The 18,132-nt window shown below is 40.9% G+C and overlaps 1 protein-coding gene across 20 annotated transcripts in view; it reads left to right on the forward strand.

The window, feature by feature from the left end:
* TBC1D5 (TBC1 domain family member 5) overlaps positions 1-18,132 on the forward strand; it is a 759,729-nt gene that overhangs the window by 447,375 nt on the left and 294,222 nt on the right. For all 20 annotated transcript variants that reach the window (XM_033930686.1, XM_033930692.1, XM_033930693.1 and 17 more), the window contains one exon: positions 10,322-10,424. In XM_033930686.1, coding sequence (XP_033786577.1) covers positions 10,322-10,424 — 103 coding nt within the window. The remainder of the gene's footprint in view (positions 1-10,321; positions 10,425-18,132) is intronic.

Here is an 18,132-nt window from a genome sequence, read left to right on the forward strand (position 1 = left end):
TTGCTCTAAATCTAAAGGACTGTAACGTGCTGTGCTGTAAAACCAGTCCGCTACATGGCGAAGCAAACAAGCCAGATTGTATAGTGCTAGATCAGGAAGCCCCAAACCGCCGAAGCCCAATTACCGAATAACAAGGGAAAACGAATCTTAGATTTTTTTTATTCGTCCAGCAAAACCGACAAAGCAGCCGATTAAGTCGAGAAAGATCCCTACTACACAATTTCAGAGGGAGAACCTGCAGCACAAAGAGCCATTTGGGAAATAAGATCAGTTTATAAAAATTAATTCTACCAAATAAGGACAGAAGTAGATTACCTAGTCTCCGCCAGTAATAGCTGAATATTGATCGTATATAAATCTGCCACCCGCTGGGGGAGCAGAATCCCTAAATATCGAAAAGAACCATCTGCCCACTGGAGCGGAAAAGGAGTATCCCAGTCCCACCTCACAGCCTCCACTGGTGCCAAAGCCTCAGATTTGTCCAAGTTTAACCACAAACCCGCAAAGTCCTTGTATTTCTGAATGAGCATCAACAGGGCGGAGAGAGATTCCCTAGGATTTTGAATATGGACCAATAAATCATCGGCAAAAGCAGCAATTTTAAATTCTTGGGTTCCTAAAGACACGCCCGGAACGTCTGGCGCAGCTATAGTCTCCTGAATGAGGGGGGTCCAAAGTCAAAATAAATAAAAGTAGTGACAGGGGGCAACCCTTCCACGTATTGCAACAAATGGGGAAACAGTCCAAGTCAACACCGTTCACTCGAAGACAAGCCTGAGGACTCATATATGACATCTGAATAGCCTGTATTAATTGCCCACTAAACCCATAGGCCTGGAGAGTGGCAAAAAGAAAATCCCAGCGCACCCTGTCGAAGGCTTTCTCTGTTTCAAAGCTGATCAGTAGAGAAGGCCTCCGATCCTGCACTATTCGCTCCAGAGACATAAGAACCCCCTCATATTTTTAGCTATGTGCCGACCCGTTACAAAGCCCACCTGGGATTCATGAATCAGAGAAGGGAGCACCTGAGCCAGGCGAGTAGCCAGAACCTTCATCAGCAGCTTGGCTTTGAAATTCAACAGGGAAATAGGCCGATACGATCCCGGTAAGGTATGATCTCTATCGGGCTTGGGCAAGAGCACAATCTGGGCCACATTAAGACCCATTGGAAGGGTCTCCGTATCAATGCAGGTGTTATACATCCAAACCAGAGAAGGGACAATATCTCCTTGCAAATGTTTGTAGAATTCCTCCCTAAAATCGTCCAACCCAGGAGCTTTACACAGAGCACTCCAAGAGATAGCCCCCTCTACTTCACCCTCCGTCACCAGGACATTAAGTTTAACCAAAGCAGAGGGGGACACCGTTGGCAAAGAGACATTATCCAGATAAAAGGAGATATCCAATCCTGAGGCCACAGGGGCACCATAGAGAGCAGAGTAATAATCCTGAAAAATCTGGCAGATCTGACGGTCCTCCATGACCAACCGTCCATCAGTCCCCCGCAGCCTCAAAACGGAAGAATAACCCCACCCCCACCGCCCTCACAAACCAGGCCAAGAGTCTACTTCCCACTGGCTAGCATTTTTAAACAAAAGATTAAAACCACGTTTTCAAACAAGCTAAGAATAACACTAAATGTATTTCAAAATTATCAGATCTTTTCTTTCATCTTGAGCTGCTTTTCCATCAATACCACAATTATCTTTCAGATCTCCTCCTGAAGATCTTCAAATTGCAGCTATCTGAAGAAGAAAGAAAAAAAATCTTGCATAGAATAATTACATTTCTTTCAGGATAAACAAACATTCAGTCAGTTTTTAAAGTAGCAATGGTGCTTGTAGTGTTTTTAATCATGGACTTGCAAGCTAATTTTCAAAGAGACTTTCCTTTTGAAAATGTTGCAGTGGCACTATTAAATGCAGATTCAAAATATTCTAGACAATGAATGCACAAATATTTCAAATTGAAAACTAGGATAGCCCTAATCCTTGCACCCAGCAGCCCCTCTTTTCTCTATATGGAGGGTGGGCAATTTTCCCATGGAAATCCCTTTAAAAATTGTCCCTATACGTTTAGGCCTGGATTCTCTCTAAACGGTGCCTTTTTTAGGTGCCCAAGCTCAGTAAAAAATGCCATTTAAGTGCCATTTTAACTTAGCTTATCGGCATCTTAAAAAACCTACCTCCATAGATGCATTAGGCCGCCTAACACCATTGTGGGTATGGCTAACACCAGAAGTGGCCAATGGAGGCGCAATTCACATCAAAGATAGGCGCCGGAAATGTAGGCTTGGAAAACCCTGGCCTACATTTCCAGCACCTACCTTTGCTGGAGGCATGATTCTGTACCCAGCACCGTTGCGTGATTGTCATATGATCGGCCGCTTTTAATGCAGCCACCGACAATAGCACCGATTAGAGAATCCAGCCCTTAGTATGGCGCTTCTGACTTTGGATGTGCCTTTTGTTATTGAAATATTTAACATTTTGGATGTAAACTGTTTACAGAACTACCAGTGTTTACTCCTCATTCTGTTAAAAGGTAGGCAGGCAGATCCCCATTGAAAAGAATCATTCCTTATACTAGAATGAGAGAAATATAGATATCTTACTCATTTAGCAATGGCCCTGTAGCTAAGATAACTATGAATTTTCAGTTTCCAATTATATATGTATTTTAATGTAGAACATCCTGAACTATTTCCACTTAAAAAAAGAAAATGCCATCTGTGAGAGAGTTTATGCAAAAGCTTAATCAGTTTTTAATTATACCTCTAAAGGCATAAATGCATTCAGGAACAGGCCTAGCAATGGACATATAATATATTACTGGCTAAAAATAGGAAATCAATGATTCCATTCCATGCTTATGACATCTGTAATTGTCTATGAAGAACTGTTGTGCTGAAATTAGGCTCTGTCATCTGTTAAACTCCCCGTATGAGTTACATTAAACATTGTACATATGTATTAATATATAGTACATTTTTATATGCAGTTAAATTTGACAATAAAAAATAAAGTGTCCTTATACTAAAACCATGTCAAAAGTAGCCTTAGCACACCGCTTACAAGTGTCTTTCCCATGTGCTAAGGCCACTTGTGCTGTGGCCAGAAAATGTCTTTCGTTCCCATTTTCCAAATTAATGGCAACACACTAATTTTGTCATTATTGCACAACCATAAAAAAAAAGTCACTACATGAACCCCTACCACCACCGATTTTATAGGCTGTAAGGGCTCACATGCTAGCCCCACACTAATCAACTAGCATGTGGCAGTGCCTCCTAAACTAACTGATTAGTGATGTCAGGCTCACTCTCTACCCCAAACATGCCTCTTTGTGAGAAATAGAAAATATTTTTTACTGTACTGTGTACGGGTGCAAACAGGCAAATTTACCATGAGACATCAGCATACGACCCACAGTAAGCCTTTTTAATGTGCAGTAAGCATGCACTAGTGCTTTCCACGTTTTATTAAAGATAACAAATGGTATATAAAGCTGTGAAACACCATCATATCTTTAGAGGTACAGATAAGAAATGACATGCCATAATCTTTCAATTTGTTCCAATATTTATTTATATGCCACTTATACAACATCAAACTGAAGGAAAAACGTAAAGACTACTACTCCAAACTCATCGGCACCGAAAAACCGAACACCAAAAAACTCTTCAGCATTGTAAAAAACCTCACCGATACCAAACCCTTCCTCGTCACCCAAGGAACCCAGACCCCATCAGCTTCTCAACTAGCGGACCACTTCAAAAATAAAATCGCCACAATCAGATCCACATTCAACCACTCCCAAAACATCATAGAAGAGTTGCTAATAAATCCCACAATAGACGAAGCCATCCCAGCAAATAGGATCTGGAACAACTTCCCAACGACACAATGGTCAGACCTCGACTGGCTGTACAAAAAATACAGCAAATCCTCTTGTGATCTGAACAACTGTCCACCCTATCTACTTGCTACAGCGTCCATTAAATTCAAAGCATGCCTCACGCTATGGTTGCAAACCACCCTCAGGGAAGGTCTGTTCCCTCCGGATCTTGGCGAAATCATAATCACTCCCATACTAAAAGACCCCAAAGGCCCAATAGACAACCCAACAAATTATAGACCAATTGCTTCTATCCCACTATACGTCAAACTTATAGAGGGCATAGTAGCACAATATCTCACCAATTACCTAGAAGACAACCACATTCTGCATCCAACTCAATCTGGTTTCAGAGCTAATCACAGCACAGAAACACTACTGGTATCTCTACTAGACATAGCCCGACAGCACCTCAGCAAAGGAATCAAGTTACTAATCATCCAACTCGATCTCTCAGCAGCATTCGACTTAGCTGACCACCCAATACTACTCCAGATACTTGATGCCATAGGAATATCAGGTAAAGTTCACAACTGGTTCCAAGGCTTCCTTAAAACAAGATCATATCGAGTTAAGTCAAAAGATCCTTGGACAAACCCATGCGGAGTACCACAAGGATCCCCTCTATCGCCCATACTTTTCAACCTCTTCATAGCTTCCTTAGGCACCGCCCTAGATGCCCTAAACATAACATCTTTCAGCTACGCGGATGACATAACCATCCTCCTCCCCTACGACATCCATGACCCCATCTCCAACGGACGCCTAAAAACAACACTGGAAACTGTAGAAAAATGGATGAAGAACCATAAGCTGAAACTGAATGCAGAGAAAACCAAATTCCTACTACTAGAGAACCAAATATCCAATTCAGAGCACTCTCAAAATTCTGGGAATACAACTAGACAGATGCTGCACAATGCAAACACATATCCACAAAATCATACAAAAAGCATTCTTCACCATGCGAAACCTAAGAAAAATAAGAAAATTCCTTACCAAAGAACACTACAAACTCATTGTACAATCCCTCATACTTAGTACCTTAGATTACTGCAACAGCCTCTACCTACCTTGCCCAAACAACATGATAAAACAACTGCAGACCGTTCAAAACACTGCCATCAGACTCATCTAAGCTCTTAGAAAATTTGACCACATCACTCCCGCCTATGTAGACACTCACTGGCTTCCAATAAAAGCAAGAACTCAATTCAAATTCTATTGTCTACTCTTTAAAGTAACCCATGGCACTGCCCCCAGCTACTTAAGCAACCGCCTTCACCGCTACCACTCACCCAGATCAAGGAGAACTCAGAACCTATTCACCTTCCCCCCCCATAATGGTACCAGACGTAAGAAACTTTACGACAGCCTTCTGGCGACACAGGCAGCGAAAATTGACCCCACCATCACCAAACTGATGATCAAAACAACAGACATCAAAGTGTTTCGAAAAGCAATCAAAACAGTCCTATTCAAAAAACACGTCCTCACTCACTAATCTCCTCCCACTCGTACATGCTTTCTCCCCTGCGAATAGCACATCAGTCATTCCCTCAAACCTCACCTTCCAAAAATAAAAAAATAAATGCTAGGTAATCTTCTATTACCTGAACATATTGTTTTTCTCCACTGTATTCTATAACTACTTGAATCTTTATATGTAACTTCTCAACTATATTATGTAATGTACAAGAATCACTGTTATATAATTTTCTCGGTAATGTCCGATATCTTCTAATTTGTAATCTGCTTAGAACCGCAAGGCACAAGGGGAATAGAAATCACTAATGTAATGTAATGTAATATCCTAAGTGGTTTATATTCTGGTACTTTACCATATTTCCCTTTCTGTCCCGGTGGGCTCAAGCTCTATCTAGTGTACCTGGGGCAATGAGGGGATTAAGTGACTTGCCCAGGGTCACAAGGAACAGTGAGGGATTTGAACCCACAACCTCAGGTTGCTAAGGCTGTAGCTCTAACCACTGCATCACACACTTCTCATATATTAGGATATGTAACTTACCAATGAACTATTGCTATCATTAAAGGAAAGGATAATGAATGTCAGGGTTTATGAAGCATCAACTAGCAACCCTAGAGAGCAGAGGTTGGGAACCTGAAGTAGAGCAACATAAAACACTGAGTCAGAGAAAGGCTGAGGGTATTTATTTTCCAGTTACCTATGAATTAGGATAGGCCTCATTTGTTCAGTTCAGTATATTCCCCAATTGGTACAAGTATATTTGAAGCATAACAGAGACATACATACCTTTGCTGTTTCAACTGACTTATGTGATATGTCCTCTGAAACATCTGCTTTTCTGGCCTACTTTTTGCTCTATTTCTGAAATTTCAGTCTTGCTCCTTGGCTCTTAATCTGTGTTCTGCTCTTGATCCATACATACCCAGTTTTGCAATTCATTTCTGTGTTCTGGTTTTCCTTTGTCCTTCTCTTTGTGTACCCATCACATGGAGCACAAAATCCAAGACAGCCAGAGGGACGACATGCCAAGCAAATCTGGTTCAATTCTTCAATCAGATTGCAAGAGAGTTGGATCAAGAGATGTTCTAGATGTGGTTTATATGGATTTCAGGGAGACTTTTTCTATGGTTCCAAATAAGAGACTTATTAATACAGTAAGGCTTTGTTCTTGAGCCTCCCCTTTGAAATTGTATATCTTGATCCTTAGTTTGACAGCTTTGGTAGATCTCAAGGTAGTAGACTAGATTAGTGACAGTAATGTAATGTAATTTATTTCTTATATACCGCTACATCCGTTAGGTTCTAAGCGGTTTGAAGAAAATATACATTAAGATTATAAATGAGAAGTAAGAAGGTACTTAAAAAATTCCCTTACTGTCCCGAAGGCTCACAATCTAACTAAAGTACCTGGAAATTAATAAAGAAGAGAAAATAAAGATGGTTGAAAAAAGAAAAATTCTACGTGAACTTATAGGATGGAAATTAAACTGACAGTGAAGAACTGTATGAAAAATACATATGGAATGCAGTTAGAGAGGGTAGGTTACAATCTATTTATGGTATTTGTTTAATTGGAAGGTGTTAAGGTGGGTAATTTGGGGGAAGGTTATCTGAAGGTAGGTGAATCTTCTGGAGGTAAAAGAGAAGGGGTTAAGATATTTGGATGAATTTTTTGAAAAGCAGGGTTTTGATTTCTTTTCTGAATGTTTTGAAGTTGTCTGATATTGTCATAAGATTGGAGATGGAATGGTTGATTTTTGCTGCTTGTTTTGCCAGAAGGTTGTCAAACATTTTCTTGCGTTGTGTGCCTTTGAGTGGGGGGAAGGCGAAAGGGTTCGAGGTTCTTCTGTGTCTTGAGGTGGAGATTTGGTTTAAGCGGTTGTTTAGATAGGAGGAGGAAGAGCCGTGTAATGCTTTGAATATCAGGCAGTGGAATTTGAATTGGATTCGTGCTTGTATGGGTAGCCAGTGAGAGTCTAAGAAGGCAGTTGTTATGTGATCATATTTTTTGAGTGAGTAGATCAATCTGAGGGCGGTGTTTTGTATGGTCTGGAGTTGTTTTATCATAGTGGCTGGACAAGGAAGATATAGGGAGTTGCAATAATCCAGCAGACCTAAGACTAGGGATTGGACGATTAGTCTAAATTGTGCTTGGTCAAAGAATTTTCTGATTTTACGGAGATTTCTCATGGTTAGAAAAGCTTTCTGGGTTGTTTTGTTGATCTGGGGCTGTATTGTGCAACATCTGTCTATCGTAACTCCTAGGAGTTTTAGTTCGGGTTGTATTGGGTATTTGGTATTTTTGATTTTCAGTTCAGTGATGGTAGGAGTTTGGGTTTTTTCGAACAAAAGGAATTTTGTTTTTTCAGAATTTAGTTTTAGTTTGTGATCCATCATCCATTTTTCTACTGTGTCTAAGGTTGTTTCTAGCTTTGTTGTGGTGGTGGTCTCTGATGGGTCGAAGGGGAGGATTATGGTGATGTCATCAGCATAGCTGAAAGATGTGACATCTAGGGTATCTAAAGTGGCTCCTAGGGAGGAGATAAAGAGGTTGAAGAGCGTAGGTGAGAGAGGTGATCCTTGTGGAACTCCGCAGGGATTTATCCATGGTTCTGATTTGATATCATTGTATTTTACCCTGTAGGTTCTAGATTTGAGGAATCCCTGAAACCATTTGTAGACCTTGCCTGAGATTCCTATGGCGTCGAGAATTTGTAGTAATAAGGTGTGGTCAACTAGGTCAAATGCTGCGGAGAGGTCTAATTGTATTAATATCATTTTTCTTCCTTTACTGATGTGTTGTCGGGCTGTATCTAGTAATGTGACAAGTAGTGTTTCTGTACTATGGTTAGTTCGGAATCCTGATTGTGAGGGGTGGAGTAGGTTATGTTTTTCCAGATATTCGGTGAGGTATTGTGCCACTAGGCCTTCTATTATTTTAACGTACAATGGTATTGAAGCGATAGGTCTGTAGTTGGAGGGGCTATCTATTGGGCCTTTGTGTTCCTTTATGATTGGAGTGATTAAGATCTCTCCTAGGTCCTGTGGGAATTGGCCACAGTATACAGAGAGTAGTGATAAATGGTGTTCACTCTGAAGAAAGATAATGATGATCAATGGAGTCCCTCAGAGATAGTCCTGGGGCCAATTCTTTTCAACATCTTTATCCTATATAATAATACCCTTAGCGCGCATGTGCACTTCAATCTTTGTGGCTCTATGCGTCCGTAGCTCTGTGGCTGGCAGAGAAATGTTGGAGAGTGCGGTGCATGCACATATTGGGAGCGTGTGCGGCACGTGCACATGTTCTCAGCTGACATCGGGGAGAGAAGAAGGCAGCGGCAAACAAGCTAGGGGAGGGAAGGCCACAACCACTGCTGCTCCCTGTTATTATAGCCCTGTTGGGAGCGCTGAAATTTGAAAAATCCTCAGGTCTTTTCCCACTTAGCTAATGTCTTATTGTGCTGGACTGTCATCTTAATAATCCATCTGTGCAGCGAGGGCGCTCCCTCTGACTTCCAAGCAAGTGTTGTTCAAGGCATTTAACTGTGGCTTCTTGCCAGCCAGCTCCAGCATGAATTGCCAGGGAAGCCAGCATTCAGGATTGCCTGTTGTCACAGCTGAGGGACTGCCCACCTCTGAGTCATTTACTTCCCTGTGGAAGGGGAGCAGGGCACAGACGGGGAACGGGAGGGAGGGAAAGAGAAAGACAGACACACAGACAGCGGCCAAGGAGAGAGAGAGAAAAAAGAGACAGAAAGGCAGACAGCGGCCAAGGAGGGAGAGAAAGACAGACAGACAGCGGACAACGAGAGAGAGAGAAAGACATAGAAAGACACACAGACAGCGGCCAAGGAGAGAAAGAGAGACAGAAAGACAGACAGCGGTCAACGAGAGAGAGAGAAAGACACACAGACAGCGGCCAAGGAGAGAGAGAGACAGAAAGACAGACAGACACACAGACAGCGGCCAAGGAGAAAAAGAGACAGAAAGACAGACAGACACACAGACAGTGACCAAGGAGAGAAAGAGACAGAAAGACACACAGAGGCCAAGGAGAGAGACAGAAAGACACACAGCGGCCAAGGAGAGAGAGAGAAAGAGACAGAAAGACACACAGGCACACAGCGGCCAAGGAGAGAGAAAGAGACAGAAAGACACACAGGCACACAGCGGCCAACGAGAGAGAAAGAGACAGAAAGACACACAGGCACACAGCGGCCAACGAGAGAGCGAGAAAGATACAGAAAGACACACAGACAGCAGCCAAGGAGAGAGACAGACAGACAGCGGCCAAGGTGAGAGAGAGAGAGAGACAGAAAGGCAGACAGACACACAGACAGTGGCCAAGGAGAGAGGGAGAGACAGAAATATAGACAGACACAGAGAGCGAGAGAGACAGAAAGACAGACAGACATCAGCCAAGGAGAGAGAGAGAGAAAGAGGTAGAAAGACAGACAAACACAGAGAGCGACAGAGGGAGACAGAAAGACATACAGACAGCGGCCAAGGAGAGAGAGAGAGAGACAGAAAGAAAGACAGACAGACAGACACATCTATTCCAGCACCCGTTAATGTAATGAGATTAAAGACTAGTGATCAATATTGTAAAGGAGGTCAGTCAGCAGAAAAGTTGATTCTTGAAGGAGAATAGGTGGTACTGTTTGTTTAAATGTATGCTAATAAAATTCCATTAGCATCATTCTCTAGCAGAGAGTAAATCTACAACACTTGAGGCTTCTAATTTGTTTTGTGGTGCACATATTCAGAACCCCAATAAGAGTGAACTGAAGTTACAGATAAGCTAGATAGATAGCCTAGCATTGTCTAGGCTTACCAAAATATTCTAATTACATCCTTGCAGGAATTGTAAGATGTCTTAGGTAATCTTTTCCTGTTAAGCTATGATAATTATAATAGTGTTTTCTTTTTCAGGTTTCCCGAAATGCAGTATTTCCAGCAAGAGAATGTGAGAAAAATTCTTACAGATGTTCTTTTCTGTTATGCTAGAGAAAATGAGCAATTGCTTTATAAACAGGTAACAAAAATATAAGGTGGCGTTGATTTAATTTAAATCGTTTCTATACAGCTTCTGAAATAATTGAGCATTAATATAGGTACACTGAGTACCTGATTTGTAACCCATTCTGAACTCCCTTGGGAGGACAGGCTAAAACAATTGAATAAATAAATAAATTGTATTCAAGTATTATCAAAATGCTAGAGCAATCAAAGGGCTGCTTGTCATCTGCATGAGAAGAGTTCTGAAATACTCATACGTGTACTTTTTCTTATTATAATGCATTCCTTTTAATTGTCCAATTAGAAGTTTTCTAAATCTTCCTGTAACTTTTTCTTTAAAAATAGCAGATCTTTAGGAAATAGCAGATCATTTAACTAGTGGGGGTGACATGGAAGAGCAGGATAGTGGTAAAAACAGCCATTCTTAGAACCAGGAACGCCTGAGTTTACATTTTGCTGATGTCTTTTGTAATTCTGTTCAGGACACTTTATTCTCTTTTGCCTTATGTACAAACTTAAGTTTAGACTTACTAGCTTTTGTTAATACTTGAATATAGGTTCCTTTTTTAATGGAGTCTGTATAAAAATAAGTGCATTAACTAGTAGTAATGGTCTAGATTCTATATACTATATAGGTAAGAAGGTTCATAAATTCAGAAAGCAAGTGGCACAACAGCGATATCGTCCCCCGAAGAAGGCTATTTTATTAGCTGAAACGCTCTAAATTTAGTGAGAGCGTCAGGCAGTTCATGGTCCCCCAACATTGGCTCCGGCTGGAAAGCCACTAAGATAAGTGTTGTTGCTCTTGTATAAAATATAGATTTGGATTACAGTACAATTGATGAAATTAAATAATTTTTTAAAAAAAAAATTTTTAATCTGCACTCCCCAGTTAGTTAGTTTTTTTACTTCTCTGCTAATAAAGTTTTCAATAAATAAATTTATAAAGAATATAATCAAATTTGTGGGTAGGAAAGAGGTTGTAAAGTAAATGATTACATCACATGCATTCAGAATGAAGACTTGAAATAACATCTAAGTTATAAGAGGTCTCTTCTGAAAATTATGCATATTTATGATACTTCAACCTCATTATAGATTTTGGGGATTAGTTCTATCTTCAAATTTAAAATAAATGGGTTAACATATTAAACCATTCATAATTTAAAGCACTTTTTGTGCAAAAGAGAAACTGTTGAATAAAGGTATTAGAAGTTATCCTTTAGACCCCCCATTTTGCTAGTTTATATATATCTAAGTGTGGGTTGGATAATCTATAAATTGTTCCGTGTATGTAGCTAGATTCTATATACGGCAGCTAAAAACCTACTGAGCTCTATTCTTTAAACAGCACTTAAAGTGAGGCACAGTTTATGGTATAGCGCTTATGCCTGGGAACCATACTTAACTTTATGCATGTCCATTTCTACCAGTTTTAACGTGGTGCAAATCCTCATGCCAAAACTAGACACAGACCCCCTTATTCTGTAATTTCACTGTAATTTCACATGTAAATTCTAATAATGCCTCCAATCTGCCCATGAACCTCCCATTTCTGTGCCCCCTTTTTGGACTTGTGTGTAAAATTTAGGTGTGAATCCTGAACACAAATTTACACGCAAAATTCTTTATTAAATCCAATTAGCACTAATAATTGCTTGTTAGGATGCCAGTTATCAACACTAATTGGCTTGTTTAAGTAAGTTACACGTCCATATTTGAACACACAACTCAAAGTGCCATTTATAGAATTGGGGGAGAAGTGTGTTAATGCATTAATGTGTGTTAGTAAATCTAACCCTTAGACTGTAAGTCTTCTGGGACAAAACATGCTGTATGTAATGTAATTCACCTTGAGTTCCCTATGAAAAAGGCATGAACTAAATATAAATTAATTATATACACTGTGTGTCTGTGTTTTTCAAGCTGCTGCTTTGCTTCCAAGCAAGCCAATTGGTGTCCTTCAAATTTAACACCATCACTGTTCTTTTGTTCTGTTTATCTTCTCTGCTTTTCTTTTCCCCTATGTTTCTCTTCTTCTCCTTTATTATACTTCATTCTCATTCCAGTTATTTCACTCACTCCATTGAAATATTATTTCTTTCTTCTGTCCACTCTTTCTTCATTTCTTTGTACCTTAGTCTTGATTTGTCTTAAGCTGCTATTTTTCTATCCCTTCTTATATAGACTTCCAATCACATTTTCATTTTCCAGATACTTTTTTCTGATATCTAAAAAAGTTATGAAGATATTGACTTTGTTGTTCTCATTTCCCTTCTGAATACTTTAGAACTTTTTAGGATGGATTACAATCACATATTAAGTAGAATAACTTAATCAATACAATATTATTTGCTTTAATCTCCTTCGATGTCTCTATGGCTCTTATCTTCCCGATTTTAAACTGGCCTCAGTGCTCTGCATCTTCACTTTCACCTCAAGTGAAATAGCTCTCAGCTTGGTAGAATACACATTGATTGAAGAATCAGTGACAATAGAAATGCCTGTCAATTCCTAAGTAATCATGGGTGGTTTTAACAATAGGAAGACAAGGGGATTTTGAATCTAGGATTATTCCAAAAGGACATTCTGTTAAAACACCAGTTTGTGCATAACTTTTTAATTCCAAAACTTGAAAAGCCACCCAAGTAGCTGATAATACCATGTCCTCTTTACACTTCAGAGGAACCTGGATTCTTTGAGCAGTTATTATTGTTTCTAGGTCTAAAAAATATAGTTGTGCTTTCTGAAAACCAATGATGCTTGGTGATATAGTTGAAAATCTAGAAAGTTTTCTACCCCAAATTCCTTTTCAGTGATTGGAACTTTCTACACGCAGGACCCAAGAGGCAGACAGAGCTCAGGAGTCTCAATGTGTAGTTGAGACAGTGGTGCAGGGATGAGGGATTTAGATTTGTTAGGAACTGGGCAACCTTCTGGGAAAGGGGGAGCTTGTTCCAAAAGAATGGACTCCACTTTAACTAGGATAGAACCAGGCTGCTGGAGCTAACGTTTAAAAAGGAGATAGAGCAGCTTTTAAACTGAGATGCGGGGGAAAGCCGATAGTCGCCCAGGAGCAGATGATTTGATGTGAGATATCCTTGAAGGATACTATTGAAACAGGATATTTAGGGAGTCCCATTAGAAAGGTTTCAATAATGGTGAAAGAAAGCCAGTAGGGTTTAAGAGGATGGTAAAGTAAAAGACTCAAATTTTCTCTGTCTTCTGAGCAGCCTGTAGTTATAAAGAAAACCCACAATTTGAAGTATCTACAAATGCTAGAAACCTAAAAAATAAAATAGGAGAGTTAGAGTATATAGCACTTAATGATAAGGTAGATATAATAGGCACCTCAGAGACTTGATAGAAGGAGGAAAATCAATGGAACACTGTATTACCTGGATATACATTATATCGCAAGGATAGAGTAGATCAAATTGGAGGGGGGAGGGTTGCGCTATATGTTAAAGAGGGAATTGAATCAATAAAATAAATATTATGCATGACAGATCAGGGGTGCCCAAAAGGTCGATCTCGATCGACCAGTAGATTGCAAAAGCAATGCAAGTCATCGTTGAGCCACAATAGACTCACATTGCCTTTGTGTTCTGTTCTTTCTGCTTCCCCATCGCCAGGCCAGGTGCGTACAAGCATTGGGCTCACAAGCCTTCCCCCCAATGTCAATTCTGATGTCGGGGGAGAAGGCTTGGCCTGGCGCTAGTACGCACCTGACCTGGCGATGGGGAAGCAGAAAGAACAGAACACAAAGACAACACGAGTCTATCACTTGTACGAGCCTTGCCTGGTGTCAGGAAAACAGGGAGAAATCAGCGGCGGTAGCTTGGTGGGGGCAGGGAGAGAAAGAAAGACAGATAGAAAAGAAAGAAAGGGGGGAACAGGGAGAGAGAGAGAAAGAAAGACAGAAAAGGGGGCAGGGAGAGAGAGAAAGACAGACAGAAACAAAGGGGGCAGGGAGAGAGAAAGGCAGACAGAAGGAAAGAAAGGGGGCAAGGAGAGAGAGAAAGAAAAAGACAGAAAGTGGAGGGGATAGGGAGAGAGGAAGAAAAAGTTGGACTCATGGAGGGACAGAGAGAGATGTTGGTTGGGGAATGGAATGAGGTCTGGAGGAGAGGAAGCATGCAGGAGGCAGAAAGAAGGGAAGAAATATTGGATGCAGTCAGAAGGAAGTGCAACCAGAGATTCATTAAATCACTAATCAAGGTAGGAAAAATGATTTCATTTTCAGTTAGGTGATCAAAATTTGTCAGTTTTGAGAATTTATATCTGCTGTCTATATTTTGCACTATAGCCCTCTTTTACTAAACCGCAATAGTGGTTTTTAGCGCAGGGAGCCTATGAGCATCAGGAGCAGCGTGGGGCATTCAGCGCAGCTCCCTGCGCTAAAAAACACTATCGCGGTTTAGTAAAAGGGGAGGGGATATATTTGTCTATTTTTGTATAGTTGCTACTGAGGTGACATTGCATATTTTAAAGTCATCTGCCTTGACCTCTTTGAAAACCCCCCAAATATAAACGATAATTAACATTTTTTCTGCGTGCAGTGCTTTGTGGGTTTTTTAAAATTTTATTGTTGGGAGATCATTTTGACTTGGTCATTTTAAAAGTAGCTCGCAAGCCAAAAAAGTGTGGGCACTCCTGACAATAGATAGTGTGGAATCTATATGGATAGAAATTTCATGTGTGAAGGGAAGGAATATAAAGGTAGGGTTATACTACCATCCCCCATGACAAAATGAGCAGACAGATGAAGAAATGTTTTAGGAAAGCTGGAGAATTGGGCAACAGTATAATAATGGATGATTTCAATTACTATTATAGGAATTTTACTAACACTATTAACCCTGCTAAGCTCGCTTAACATGAACCACTAGTAGCAGTAATAGAGGGGGAAAAAAAGATGGAGAAAAAAAATCTCAGTTTGTCTTCATGGATCTTTCCGTGGAAGTTTTGAGAGTGGCCTCATGGGAGTCTTCAATAAGGATTTGTACATGATATTTTGAGTCACCCCTGACGCAACAGAGATGTGAAACAAAGATTTCTTTGTCAGGTGAAGTGTTGAACTGTGGCAAGCAGCGGAACTTGAAGAGGAGTGATCTGTGAAAACCATCAATGATTCAGTGCTGGCGCTGCAGTGGAACCGGGACCAACTAAGCTAAATCTCAATTGTATCATATGTAACCCTGTTTAAAACATTGAAAACTGGTCTTTATTGATTTCCTCTAGGGTTTGGGTTAGGCTGAAGATAGAAGCTTTTGACAAAGTTCCTCATGAGAGACTCCTGAGAAAATTAAAGTCATGGGATAGATGGCAAAGTTCAGTTGTGGATTAGGAATTGGTTATCGGATAGAAAAACAGAGGGTAGGGTTAAATGGAGAAAGCCTCATCTAAAGCTAGACAAATGCTGGGTTGCATCCGGAGAAGCTTTGTCAGCCGAAAGCCCGAGGTGGTGATGCCGCTGTACAGGTCCATGGTAAGACCACATCTGGAGTACTGTGTACAGTTTTGGAGGCCACACTATCGGAAAGATGTGCTAAGAATGGAATCGGTTCAACGATTGGCCACCAAGATGGTTTCAGGGCTCAAGGATGTCCCTTACGAAGAACGACTAGGTAAGTTGCACCTTTACTCTCTCGAAGAACGCAGAGAGAGGGGTGACATGATAGAGACGTTCAAATATGTTACTGGCCGCATTGAGGTGGAAGAAGATATCTTCTTCCTTACAGGCCCTACGGCGACAAGGGGGCATCCGCTGAAAATCAGGGGCGGGAGATTCCATGGTGACACTAGGAAGTACTTCTTCACCGAAAGGGTGGTTGACCGTTGGAATGATCTTCCACTTCAGGTAGTTGAAGCCAGTAACGTGACTGACTTTAAGATCAAATGAGATCAACAAGTGGGCTCACTTCAAAGAGGAACTTAGAGGGAAGGGTTATTTGAGTGGGCAGATTTGTTGGGCCGCAGGCCCTTTTCTGTCATCATATTCTATGTTTCTATGTTTCTAAATGGTCATTTTTCTCAATGGAGGTGCCACAGGGATCTGTGCTGGGACCGGTGCTATTTAACTTATTTATAAATGATCTGGAAAGTAGAACGACGAGTGAGGTGATTAAATTTGCAGATGACAATAAACTGTTCAAAGCTGTTAAAATGCATGCGGATTGTGAAAAGTTGCATGCTGACCTTAAGAAATTGGAAGACTGGGCGTCCAAGTGGCAGATGAAATTTAATATGGACAAATGCAAGGTGATGTATATCCACAGTTACCAAATCACAGTTACCGGATGCTAGAGTCAACCTACGGGGTAAGCACCCAAGAAAAGGATCTGGGCATCATTAACATAGTAACATAGTAGATGACAGCAGATAAAGACCCGAAGGGTCCATCCAGTCTGACCAACCTAATTCAATTTAAATTTTTTCTTCTTAGCTATTTCTGGGCAAGAATCCAAAGCTCTACCCGGTACTGTGCTTGGGTTCCAACTGACGAAATCTCCGTCAAAACCTACTGCAGCCCATCTACACCCTCCCAGCCATTGAAGCCCTCTCCAGCCCATCCTCCCCCAAACGGCCATATACAGACACAGACCGTGCAAGTCTGCCCAGTACTGGCCTTAGTTCAATATTTAATATTATTTTCTGATTCTAGATCCTCTGTGTTCATCCCACGCTTCTTTGAACTTAGTCACCGTTTTCCTCTCCACCACCTCTCTCGTGAGTGCATTCCAGGCATCCACAACCCTTCTCTGTAAAGTAGAATTTCCTAACATTGCTCTTGAATCTACCACCCCTCAACCTCAAATTATGTCCTCTAGTTTTACCATTTTCCTTTCTCTGGAAAAGATTTTGTTCTACGTTAATACCCTTCAAGTGTTTGAACGTCTGAATCATATCTCCCCTGTCCCTCCTTACCTATAGGGTAAGCTTCCAGTCTTTCCTCATACATCTTCTGGCGCACGCCTCCTATCATTTTCATCGCCCTCCTCTGGACCGCTTCAAGTCTTCTTACGTTCTTCGCCAGATACGGTCTCCAAAACTGAACACAATACTCCAAATGGGGCCTCACCAATGACATGTACAGGAGTATCAACACTTTCTTCCTTCTACTGGCTATGCCTTTCTTTATAATGCCCAGCATCCTTCTGGCAGCAGCCACCACCTTGTCATACTGTTGTTTCGCCTTTAGATCTTCAGACACTATCACCCCAAGGTCCCTCTCCTCGTCCATGCATATCAGCTTTCACCTCCCAGCATATACGGTTCCTTCCGATTATTAATCCCCTAATGCATTACTCTGCATTTCTTTGCATTTCTTTGCATTGAATTTTAGTTGCCAGGCATTAGACCATTCCTCTAACTTTTGCAATTCTTTTTCAGATTTTCCACTCCCTCTTTGGTGTCTACTCTGTTACAAATCTTGGTATCATCTTCAAAAAGGCATACTTTTCTTTCTAACCCTTCAACAATGTCACTCACAAACATATTGAACAGAATCAGCCCCAGCACCAAACCCTGAGGAACTCAGCTACTCACCTTTCCTTCCTCCGAGTGACTTCCATTAACCACCACCCTCCGACATCTGTCTGACAGCCAGTTTCTAACCCAGTTCACCACTTTGGGTCCTAACTTCAGCCCTTCAAGTTTGTTCAACAGCCTCCTATGAGGAACCGTTTCAAAGGCTTTGCTGAAATCTAAGTAAATTACAT

Source organism: Geotrypetes seraphini, chromosome 2 (assembly GCF_902459505.1).
Source record: "Geotrypetes seraphini chromosome 2, aGeoSer1.1, whole genome shotgun sequence".
NCBI classification, from domain to species: domain Eukaryota; kingdom Metazoa; phylum Chordata; class Amphibia; order Gymnophiona; family Dermophiidae; genus Geotrypetes; species Geotrypetes seraphini.